This window comes from Rhinopithecus bieti, unplaced genomic scaffold, assembly GCF_001698545.2.
Source record: "Rhinopithecus bieti isolate Rb0 unplaced genomic scaffold, ASM169854v2 scaffold_11161, whole genome shotgun sequence".
Lineage (NCBI taxonomy): Eukaryota > Metazoa > Chordata > Mammalia > Primates > Cercopithecidae > Rhinopithecus > Rhinopithecus bieti.
This window is the reverse complement of record NW_016806937.1, coordinates 1,356,699-1,368,173: the sequence shown is the minus strand read 5'-3', so window position 1 is coordinate 1,368,173 and position 11,475 is coordinate 1,356,699. Positions and strand designations below refer to the sequence as shown.

The 11,475-nt window shown below is 53.0% G+C and overlaps 1 protein-coding gene across 2 annotated transcripts in view; it reads right to left on the bottom strand.

The window, feature by feature from the left end:
- Positions 1 to 4,427: 4,427 nt before the first annotated feature.
- The window catches only part of CPNE2 (copine 2), a 55,439-nt gene continuing 48,391 nt past the window's right edge, over positions 4,428 to 11,475 (bottom strand). For both annotated transcript variants that reach the window (XM_017878823.1, XM_017878822.1), the window contains exons 15-16: positions 6,044 to 6,280; positions 4,428 to 4,849 (exon numbers count right to left, since the gene is read on the bottom strand). In XM_017878823.1, coding sequence (XP_017734312.1) covers positions 4,742 to 4,849; positions 6,044 to 6,280 — 345 coding nt within the window. In that variant the 3' untranslated portion in view covers positions 4,428 to 4,741. The remainder of the gene's footprint in view (positions 4,850 to 6,043; positions 6,281 to 11,475) is intronic.

The following is an 11,475-nucleotide window of genomic DNA, read 5'->3' as shown; positions in this document are numbered from 1 at the left end:
GATCTTGTTTTCCTCTACTGAATATTGTGCTTCCAACTCTCCCCATGTCTCTCAGCTAGATTGTGTTGAGAAAGTTGAGTGAGGCTCCAGACTGTGACTTATCTTTTGGTGTCTCAGGAGAGACTGAGAATCACTGGTGATCATTGCATCATATTCCCTTGTACCCATTAGCACAGAGCTCTGGAACTGAAACAGAGCTTCTGTAGAAACCACAGCTAACAAAGCAGCATCTGATCTGACCAACAGAGGAAGCAGCCTGGGAAAGTATCTAGTGTAGACTTGAAGTTCAAACCCAAAGGAGAATAGAATAAACAGGGCTGGAAAGAAACACTGCTTTAAACTGTAAAGTGTAGTACTCCTGCCTTAATAATTGGGATTTTATAACTGGGTAATTACGGGACAAAAACAAAGTTTGGCATGGGTTTCTTTAAACTCGCTTACTTTGTCCTGAGTGGTTGGATTCTTATAATTCTCCAACCACGTGAGGGAGAAAGCTAATAGGAATCCTACTGCCACTTCTATTTGGGGAGGATTATCTGGCTTGTGTCACCTAACTGGGTGGAGAAAGTGAATGTGATATTCAAAGCATCTATTTTTCCATCCGTAAAAACCAGGGAAGCTGATGTGACTAGACCCCAAAAAGGTGGCTGGCTACCTACTTGTGTATATCTTCCCTGAATCTAAGGATGCAAGAGACTGAGAGCTGGCTCCCCAAATTCAGAGGGGTGGGGTGGGGAGTGGCTTCAGCTTTTTTCAGGATCATTCTATACTGGGCGTCAGGAGCCCCTAAGTCGGGTGACTTAGTGCCAGGCATTCTCATTTCTTTCACTGTAGCTCCTGAGTTCTTCCCGTCTGGCTACCTCCTTCCCACCCAAGAGAGGAGCTTCATTTGCCTAAGCCCTTCCCCGCTGTTTCTGCTGCTCCTCTCTGGGAACTCAGCCTAGTTCCACCATAGTGGTTATGAGTTAGGAGCCAGCTGTGACTAGCTGTGTCACTGGGCAAGGTTAGTGTGACCTCTCTGGACCTCACTTTCCTCCTTGGTAAATAGGAATAACACCATTAACTTCCTAGGGAGTTAGAGATAACCTAGATTAGGTGCTAGGTGTGCAGTATCTGACACACAGTGTTTAGTAACTGGTGACCACCCTCAGTGCTGTTACCAAGAGCCCTCCCTTGTTTTTGGGTGGTGTAGCCAGAGCTTCCATTAGTGGTGATTTATGCAGGTTTATCCATTCCACTGGCATTCCTCAGTTGCAGCTAGAACACTGGCATGGGCGAAGGGTCAGATCTGGTCATCAAAGCTCCAACCACCAGCTTTTGCTGTATGCTTCCCTTTTGGCTAAATGTTAATTGCTTAGGCACACCCGGTTCCTTGGCGCAGTTGTCCTAGCCGTGGGTATATGGCTCAGCTGTCATCTTCGGCCCTTCCAGAAAAACAGCTCCATGGTGGTGCAGATTATTTGGACTTGGGTATTTTCTTGATTTTCTGGCATGCCCAGCCCACTTACGCGTCACAGGATGGAATGCAAGTTCTGCTCAGTGGGACGCTAGGATCTTGGCAACACTTTTGTAGTTACAGGTTGAACACAGAAACCAGTCACACATTTGTGCTTTAGTGACACTGGCAAGGGCTGACATTTTGCTCCCTTACCTGCTGGAGCAGCAGTTCGGAGAGAGAGGGAGCCTCATGGTGGTAACATGGCCCCAGCATGAGAGCTTTGCAGAGGGGAGGGGCAGAAAAACCCTGAGGGACAGCCATTCACCTATGCTTTATAGTGCAAGCTGGTCTTCCATTACTGTTTTAGTAATAGTCATGCACATCATTGCTTGTGTTGGTTTCTTTCATTCAGTGTATACTGAGAGCTTGCTATGTATGTGCCAGGGTGTTTGGGGCATTTGTGCGTTATTTTTGTGGACTGTAGTGTCTTTCATTCTGGGGGAAAAAAGTCCTGTGAAGCAGCCTGTCTCTATATTTTACAGGAAATCAGAATTCCTAGGGGCTCAATGGCTTGTCTGAGGTTGCATAGCTAAGTGACAGAACCAGAATTTTCATTTGAACTTTTAAGTCTGGCTTTCTTTGGTTTCAGTGAAACTTCTAAACAAATGCCAGTGCCCAGGCCTCCGTGGAGGGGATTCAAGGGTAAAGGAGTCTTTCTGGCTCAGTTTTCAAGTTCACTTTTCAGCCTCCCATCCATGTGCAGGAACCAAGTAGCGGCACCAAAGCTTGGAATTTTACAAAAGTGATTTGGGGTCAGGCGCCGTGGCTCATGTCTGTAATCCTAGCACTTTGGGAGGCAGGCGGATCACTTGAGGTCAGGAGCTCGAGAACAGCCTGACAAACATGGTGAAACTACATCTCTACTAAAAATACAACAATTAGTCGGGCAAGGTGGCATGCGCCTGTAGTCCCAACTACTTGGGAGGCTGAGGCAGGAGAATCACTTGAACCCAGGAGGCAGAGGCTGCAGTGAGCTGAGATTGTGCCACTGCACTCCAGCCTGGGTGACAGAGTGAGACTCTGTCTCAAAAATAAAAAAATAAAAAGTGATTTGGTTGGCCTTGTCAAGAGTTTAGATAAACTCTTGACAAGGGGCAGACAGAGAGCAGAGATGGCTGGATCTGCCCCCATGTGAAGCCTGGATGTGGGGACTGCAGCCACCACACCTGAGGAAGTGACCTGAGAGTGGGAGCATGTGGGACAGACCCCCACTGCAAGGCTGGGTCTGACATGGCCCAGTGGATGGCAGTCTCCCTAGTTTCACTAAGCTTGTAAGCCGCTCCCATGGGAAGGTGTAAGGGAGGGGTGGGATTCCACCCATGTTGCCAGCCTGGGGGCCAGTGCACTGTGGTTTTCCGAAGGACAGTCTGCAAATCAGGGCTCTGTGCAATCCTGTGGCCCTCTTGAGAGAAGTGTCCCTAACAGATCCTTCAGCTGATTCTTGGTGTCCACAGAATCGGCAGGGGCACCAGAAGCTTAGGATGAAGGTATCCCTTACTCGCTCCTGCCAGAAAAACTCTGGCTGGAGCTCACCAGGCACTAAGAGATGGGAATCTACCTGCTGTGGTGCCCAATCCTAGCAGGCCCCAGTAAGAATTACTGAGCAGAAGAGTAGATGGGTACAAGTGACTTTCTAATGTCAGTGGCACAGAGTGACTAATTCATTAGCAGCTTGAGCAGAAGAACCCCATCCAGAGCCAAGGGAAGGCATTCAGTGCAGTGGAGCAAGTGAGGGCCATGAGGCAGCCAGACTTGGGTAAGAGGCCTGGCTCTGCCTCTAGTAGACTTGATTTGCTTCTCTGCTTGTCTCCTCATCTCTGAAATGGTCACTGTCAGGAGCTATGTTAAGGGTTCACCAAGATAGTGCTTGCAGCCTGGGCAACATGGTGAAACTCCGTGTCTACAAAAGTTAGCTGGGCGTGGTGGTGCATGCCTGTGTTCCAGCTACTCAGGAGGCTGAGGTGGGAGCACTGCTTGAGCCCACAAGGTTGAGGCTGCAGTGAGCCGAGATCACACCACTGCACTCCAGCCTGGGTGGGACAGAGTGAGACCCTGTCTCAAAAAAGAAAAAGTGCCTGCAAAACACTGAACATGGAGCTGTAATCAGTGCTTAACAGGAGGGTTAGCTGTTACTGATTACACGGAAGCCCATGTCCAAGGGGCTACCTGGAGCTCCAAGCGGGAGTCAGGTGGCTAAAAGAGAAGGAGATGTATGTGGAATAAAGGAGGGACCTGGGAGGGGGGCTGAACTTTCAGAGAGGGGTCCTCTGACTGGTTTCATAAAACTGGGCCTGAGCCTAGAGAGGGGGATGCGGAAGAAACAACAGGGTCAGAAGCAGCCCCATTTGGGGTCCTGAAGCCAGAGAGGCTTTCACAGACTCCCAGTGGCCCACCCAAACACCCGGGAGACCCAAGGAGGAGCAGATGGGTGACTGGGACTGCTGTCCAGTTGTGGGGTAGGGATATGTGGTATTGGTTGCACCTGAGTGCAACCAACCAGAAACTGGTGTGGTCCTGTACATTCATTCTATTCATCCACAAATATTTATTGAGTTTGCACAATGTGCCCGGTTCTGTGCCAGTTTAACAGGTTATCACTGTTAACTGGCAGCGATTTAACAGCTTATCATCTGGAATGCATGTCCCCATGCAGAGATGACTACACCAACTTAGCAGACTTGCAGGGTGGATTTTCATCTTCCATTTCCTTTCTCAGATCAGTGAGCCTGTCAGGTCCCTGCTGAGGAAGGAGCTGACGCAGGGACGTCTGAAACTCGTTTATTACCCTGAGTATATAACAAATAGAACACGGTCACAGTATTAAAAAAAAACAGCCGGAATTAATTAGGTGCAGGCTACGACACGAAGTATGCACCAAGGACACGTTCCTTTCATCAGAGTCTGCATATAGTTACTTGGAAAAAGCCAGTTATGATTGTAAAAATTTTATTCTCAATAACAATAATAATTCCACTAAAATTATACAAAGTACATTCAATACTTAAGAATGGCAAAGGTGGGGAGAGGAGGAGAGGAACCCAGTTTGGCCTGGAAGCATCAACAGTTGACTCCAACAAAGGAAGCCCAGCTGGGCTGGAGGAAGTTGGGGGTGGAGGTCCGGTTGTAAAAAATAAAAATGTGGATTGGTAAAAAAAGGCCACCCACAAGGAAGCAGGGTGAGCGTGCATGTTCCTGGGGGAGGGCGGGAGGCTCAGCCGACATGCTGCTGCTGGGCACTGGAGCTCAGGCGGGCTCCGAGTTGGTGGGGGGCAGGTTTTTATGCTTGAAATACTGCACAACTTGTTGGGGCAGCTCTGCCAGCACAGCTTTGGCCAAGGTCTCTTTTGCTGCCTGCAGGGTGGACGAGGGTGGGGTGGGGAAGAGAGAGAATAAGGATTAATGACCGGAAGTTGTGAGCGGCACTATGCCCAGAGGGCTGCTGCAGCAGGTGTCCTTTGAGGACAAAATTAGGGCTGCGGGCCAGGGCTGTCTGCAAGTGGCGTCCCTCTTCTCAGCCCAGGCCTGAAATTCCCCCTGATCACATTACCTTCCTTTAGTTAGGTGTAAGTGTTACCTGGAGCACTTGAGATGCCTGGGAGTAATGGGTTAGGATGACTCCGTCTGTGGGAAGCACCTATGCATCTGGCAAACATCTCCTGAGCACCTTCTTGGTGGGAATAAATGGGCCTAACAGTCTGGTTCACTGGTGAACGGCCAGCCACAGGCCAGGCACATGGAGGTACTCGGTCACCGACCTGTGCATGAAGGGGTGACTGATGCCCAGCGTTTGTCCTCAGGAAGCGAATGCTCCAGAGGAAGGAGTAGAACCATCGCAGGCAACCCCAGAGGATGCTGGGCAGAGAGGTGAGGGCCACTGGGTGCAAACCACCGTGGGCAGTTCTTGCTGAGGCTGGGTTAAGTCCCCAGCCAGTAGTACAGGGGAGAGACTGCTCCCCTATGGGACTCCTCATGGGCCCTGCTGCTAGGGCAGTGATCAGGAAGCCAACCCTGGCCTCCTTGTGGGCAGACCTGGGATCACCTGCAAATAAAGCCAGAGCCACTTCCAGGAACAAGGCAGGGGACACCACTCTCCCAGGCAGAGGCCTTTAGGGAGAGGAGGTCAACCTAAGATGACGGGGAGGCCTTGTTTTCCATCTGCAAAATGAGGGAGCTGGCTGGGGTGTGATGATCAGGAAAACCCCTCTCTCCTCCCGCACTTTACACCACATGGATAGCCCGAGCCTCTCATCAGACCCCACTAGAGGGCAGGTCCTCTAGGAAGCCCCACCCCAGAGCCTCAGGCTAGATGCCCACAGCTCCATGTTCCATCAGTTTATGGAAGCAAGTGCGCACACTATCACAATGGCCACCACCAGGGCAAGGCCTGGCATGGCACCTGGCCATAGCAGGCCCTCAGAAGAGCATAGTCAATGGAGTGGAGAAGTCTAGGATTGGGCCAGACAACCCAAGACTCTCAAGCTTGATTATGAGCTATGGTGGCTGGGGTCCTGTAACCGCCGCCTCCCAGCCCAGGCCCACACTCACGTTGCGGAACTCTCGAAAGGGAACGAACTGCACAATATCGCGGGCTGCCTCCTCCCCCGTGTGGGACCGCAGCATGCGGCTGTCCCCATCTAGGAATTCCATGGCAGCGAAGTCGGCATTGCCCACGCCCACGATGATGATGGACATGGGCAGCTTGGAAGCCTGCACCACGGCATGCCGCGTCTCCTCCATGTCACTGATGACCCCGTCCGTGATGATGAGGAGGATGAAGTACTGCTGCGGGGAGGGGGTCAACGGGACACTCAGCAAGGCCGAGGCCCTGGCACCCCTTCTCCTTCCCTCCTTCACCCCAAACCCTCTGAGTCCTGGAGGGAGGCAGTGCATCTTACCCAGCTGCAGCCAAGTCCCAGACAACTCCCTATGCATCCTGCTCTCGGCACCCAACCCCTGCAGGCCTCTCACGCTCTAAACTCTGACCTGGTCACAGCAGGAAGTGCAAACCGCTCTCCCCTCCTGTGCTGTGTGTTATCTTAGACTCCCCCTTGTGGCCTCTGAGAGCCCTGGACTCTGGCCTGGCCTTGCCGGTTGCTACACTGTAGGACTCTAGGCAACTGACTTGACTTGTAGTGCTTCAGTTTCTTCATCTGCAGAGTGGGATTTGTTGCAGATAATGTGCCTGACATGTGGCAGTGGCCCAGTCAGCTGCATTCCCGACAGGCCCACGGCTGGTGCAGGAGGACACATCTGGCTGACGGGCTGCTCTGGGATCGGTCTCCTCCTCTCTGCTGCACCTGGGCATGGGCACCTGTGACCCCCTCCATTCCCTACTCAACACGGCAATCTGAGACACCTTGCAGGAGCTAAAGCAGGTCATCTGGGCCAGGGCTTCCAGGAGTGTGGGACTCTGCTGGCAAATCAGTCGATTTGGGTCACATCCCAAACACAGCACTGAGCACCATCAAGTCACCCCGGGAAGAGGACTGGTTTGCAGTGGCCTTTCAATTCTCTGAACTGCGCCCAGGAGCAAGTCTTGGTTTGGTACTACTGTGTCTTTCACATCTAACATTTGCTGAGCTTCCTTATCAACAGAAAGGGAAGGCAGGAAGCCCAGAACTTGAGACAATAGTCTCCAGCTAGACTTTAATACCATTGTACAGCTTGTTGTGTTTATTTTTGTTACTCTCTATTTATGGCAAGTGATACTGCTTTTTTCACATACACTGGGATATAGAGTTTCTTTATAAATTAAATCTAAAAAATACTGAATAATTAGTGTGGGAGATATATAAAATACAAACTGTGAAGTGGGGCCGGGGTGTGCCTGAGTGAAGTGCAGGGAGGCTCACTGGACCATCTGAGGGTGAGGGCCCAGGATTCCAAATCGGCCAAGAACTCTTTTTTTTTAGACTGAGTCTCACTCTGTCGCCCAGGCTGGAGTACAGTGGCACGACCTGGGCTCACTGCAACCTCCAACTCCTGGGTTCAAGCGATTCTCCTGCCTCAGCCTCCCAAGTAGCTGGGATTATAGGCACCCGCCACCATGCCCTGCTAATTTTTGTATTTTTAGTAGAGATGGGGTTTCACCACGATGACCAGGCTGGTCTCAAACTCCTGACCTCAGGTGATCCACCTGCCTCAGCCTCCCAAAGTGCTGGGATTACAGACGTGAGCCACCGCACCCAGCCAAGAACTCATTTTCAGCTCAGCTATGTCCTTAGTACCCACTGACCCTTTAGGGGAAGCTGAGTTTCCCCCACCCCTAACATCAACAGATCAGCTCTTGTGGTCTTCATATTCTATTTGGGGCTTTCATCTTCCAGAAGAGGAAACTGGGGCCTGGACTAGTCAAGGTCATGGAGCTAAGGAGGGTGGAACTAAGCTGGACCCCAGGTCAGCCCTTGGCCACCTTCATATCCAGCAAAGCCGCTTCTTCCCTGGGGAGGTTGTAGAGGCTACAAGCTCAGCCCTCCAAGGTGTCTTGTCCCCCTGTCTGCCCCCCAAGTACAACTGTGGAGGGAAGGAGCAGGGTGAGCTGTGTGGAGACACGGACCCCACCATCCTCAACCCCAGCTCCAGGCAGCAGTGGTCTAGCTCCAGCACTGTGCCTTTAAGAGACCAATCCCTTGGCTGGGGATACCTGTTGCCATGGAGATGGCGGCCTGAATCCCACAGTGGAGGGCTGCTGTTGCCAGCCCCCCATCCCTGGTTGTGAGGGGCCTCAGAAGCCCATCCAGACCCTACCCCGGACAGTCCACCATCGTTCCTGGGCCCCTTCCCTTAGGCGGCCCTCCAACCCCACCTCAATACCATCAGAAACAGTCCAGGGCAATATTTCTGGGACACCTAAGCAGACAGGTGGAAAGACACTAAGAGGCCGGACAATGAGGAAAGAAAAGAATGCTTGGCCTTGGTCTAACGGGCCCCACCTTTCAGTGGGTGGGATCTGTCTCCAAGCCCGTTCCAGCTCAGGCAGGCAGTGCCCACTCCCTCTGCACGTGGCCCTCCTGGCTCCCTCGTTTCTATCAGCCCCATGCCTAGGAGATGTGTGGGACTCAGGCCTGGGCCTCCCTCTTAGCTGGCAGCTCCCACTCCCTGGGGAGCCTGGGGGCAGACAGTTCCTGCAGGACTGTGGGCACCAGTGGCCAGAGGAGGTGATACCACACAGTGACAGCACTACCCAGACCCTGCCTGTCACCCTCACACAGACTCCCATTCTAGAGGAGTCGAACTCAGAGAGGTGATGTAACTTGTTGAGGCCTCACAGCCGGGAACTGGCACAGTCCAGACTGAACCCAGCCTGGCTGACTCTGGGGCTCTTTACATGATGTCCTCCTCCACCGCCCACTGGCACCAGTGGCCTGTCATTGTCTCCAGCAGAGGGGCCTGGCAGGGAAAAGCTTTCTTCCCACCTAGCACGCCAGTGTCTGAGGGCCTGAATGTCCAGGATAGCAGCCCAGGGTGGGGCCCAGAGCCCTGGTACTGGACTTTAACCCGCACCCCTGTGTGCCAATCAGCCAGCCACCATGCCCACATCCAGGGGCCTGGCCTCAGCGAGTGCCCAGCCGCGCCTGAGGTCAGCAGCCCAGACCTCGGCAGCGGAAGTGCAGCTGACAAGTCCCCGGCTTCCCACCCAGCCTGGACAAAGCCAGAGTTGTTCAGGAGCCTCAAACGTCTATTACACAGCCCTACCCCCAGGACAGATCAAAGGGGAAGGGGTTATGGATGGAGAGAACGGAGGGTGGAATCGGCTGTGAGGGGTTGGAAGAGGCTCTGCAGGCTCTGCTGTCCGTGCAGATGGTCCTGGTTCACCCTGTCCCCAGCATTGCCACCTCTGGAAACAGCCCATCACTGTCAGACTGAATCCCGAAACCCAACTCCCAAAAAGGATGAAGCAACTCTTGCCTTTACCCCGAGGTTTTTCAGGTTTCTAGGGCTGTAAACAACTGCTTCCCCTAATGCATTTAACGTGTGATTTGATTTATAAGAAATTGACTTGACCACAACAGTTCCAGGCAGAGTCTAGGGAAGTTGCACTTACTCCCTGGCTCATTTCAGGGAAGTTGGCTGCTGAGGACCCTGCCAGGGGAGTAGGTGGAATTCCCAGGGAGCTGGCAGCTTCCCAGCTCCCTCTCCACTGGGACAACAGACACCTGGGCGACCAACCAGGAATGGGCCATGAATAGCAAGGCCCAGGTCTCAGGGGCCGAGGCAGAGGGAAAGATGAAGGCCTGAGATAGGAGTCCCCGCAAGGCCCACTCAAACCTGCATAAGACCTTCCAGTGGCTCCCCACCGCCCTCCAGAGAAAACCCAGATTTCTCAATGGCTTCTGAGGCCCCACAGGAGCTGGCCTACCTTTCAGCCTCACCTCACCCCACCTCCTCCTCTTTCAACACATTCCTTCATTCCGGTACACCCACACACCAAACCTCCAGGCCTCTGCACGTGCCGTTCCCTCCGCCTGAGACACTCCACGCGCACACATCCTTTATGAGGCTAACTCAAGCATCCTCCAAGTTTCAGCTCACATGTCACTTTCCCAAGAAGCCTTTCCTGAGCCCTCCATCTGGGCTTAGTCCCCCTGTCTCCTGCTCCTGGCCTAGGGCTCCTCACTAGACTGCAGGCACTGGAGGGCAGAGGCCCTGTCTCACTCATCATGGTCTCCCCAGTGCTATGCAGAAGTTGCTCGGTAAAGATGTGTTGAGTGAATGAATGGGAGAGTGCAGCCCTGCCTAGAGAGAGGCTTCCACCACCTGCTCTCAATTTCCTGTACGTGGGTGTGCATCGGTGCACATATGTCTGGGGATGGGGAGGGTGAAGCCACACCAAATATTCTTCCCCAAACTAAAAAACGGCTGACAAAAGCATCAGGGGATAATTCATAAATGACTTCCTTTTGCTTTGGGATTAATTGTGCTTGGCATCACCGAATGCTAGCCCAAGAGCTGTCCCCAAAAGATTTGGCCAGCAGGGAAGCACTTTATGTGTGCCAGGCACTATGCTGAGCAATTTCTATGCCTAGCTAGTTCTAGAAGGCAGGAACTGTTTCCATTATCCTCGTCGCACAGACGAAACAAGTTCACAGAGTTTAAGCTACCAGCTCTGGGTCCCACAAAGTCAGCAAGTGGGGGAGCTGGGATTTGAACCTCCCAGAGCTTGAGGCCGAACCACCAGGCAGCCCCACCTCCCCTCCACTGGTGCACCCTGAGGCCAAGGAGATAAGGTAAGGCAGGAGGTAGAGAATGGCCTTGACTGTTCTTGGACATCAGAGTGGGAGGGCCTGATACAGGCCCCTTGGGCCCACTCCTGCAGGTTAGACATGCTCAGACATGCCCTGAGATCACACAGCCTGGGTGGGTGACAGAGCTTTTCCAGCAGAAGGGAGCCAGGAGGTGGCTGCCTCCCCCAGGCTGGGAGGACCAAGTCGCAGTAGAAGTGGCTGGGATGTCCAGAGGACTAGCACCAGGTGGTTGGGCCTCAAGTCCTTCTGCTTCTTCCCTCTGGGGAGCTCTCCGCAGCTGCTCCCCAGAACACACAAATACCCTTCCTGGCCTTTCCTGGGGCCCAAACCTCCTCAGATCTGGGTCCAGCAGACACAGACCCACCTCTCCCCAGGTCCTGCCCCGGTCCTCCACCTCCCTACCCAGTCCTGCCCTGGCTCTGCAGGTGCAGTGGTGAAAGGGCCTTGGCGCTAACACTGGGCTACAGGCCCACTCCCTGCCCCACATTTTTCCCCTTAAACAAACATGCAGGACTTTCTTTTTCTATCCCTTTGAAACCTGCTCAGGTGGACAAGACTGGGTGGGACAATGGCCTGGCACCCAAACAGGAGGGAGTGCAAGCTGAAGCCTGCCTCTTGCTGTGCCCTCTCTAGCCAGTTCTAGCCCAGCAACCCCAGGAATTAAAAAAAAAAAAAAAAAAATCCCAGCCAGGTGCCGTGGCTCACGCCTGTAATCCCAGCACTTTGGGAGGT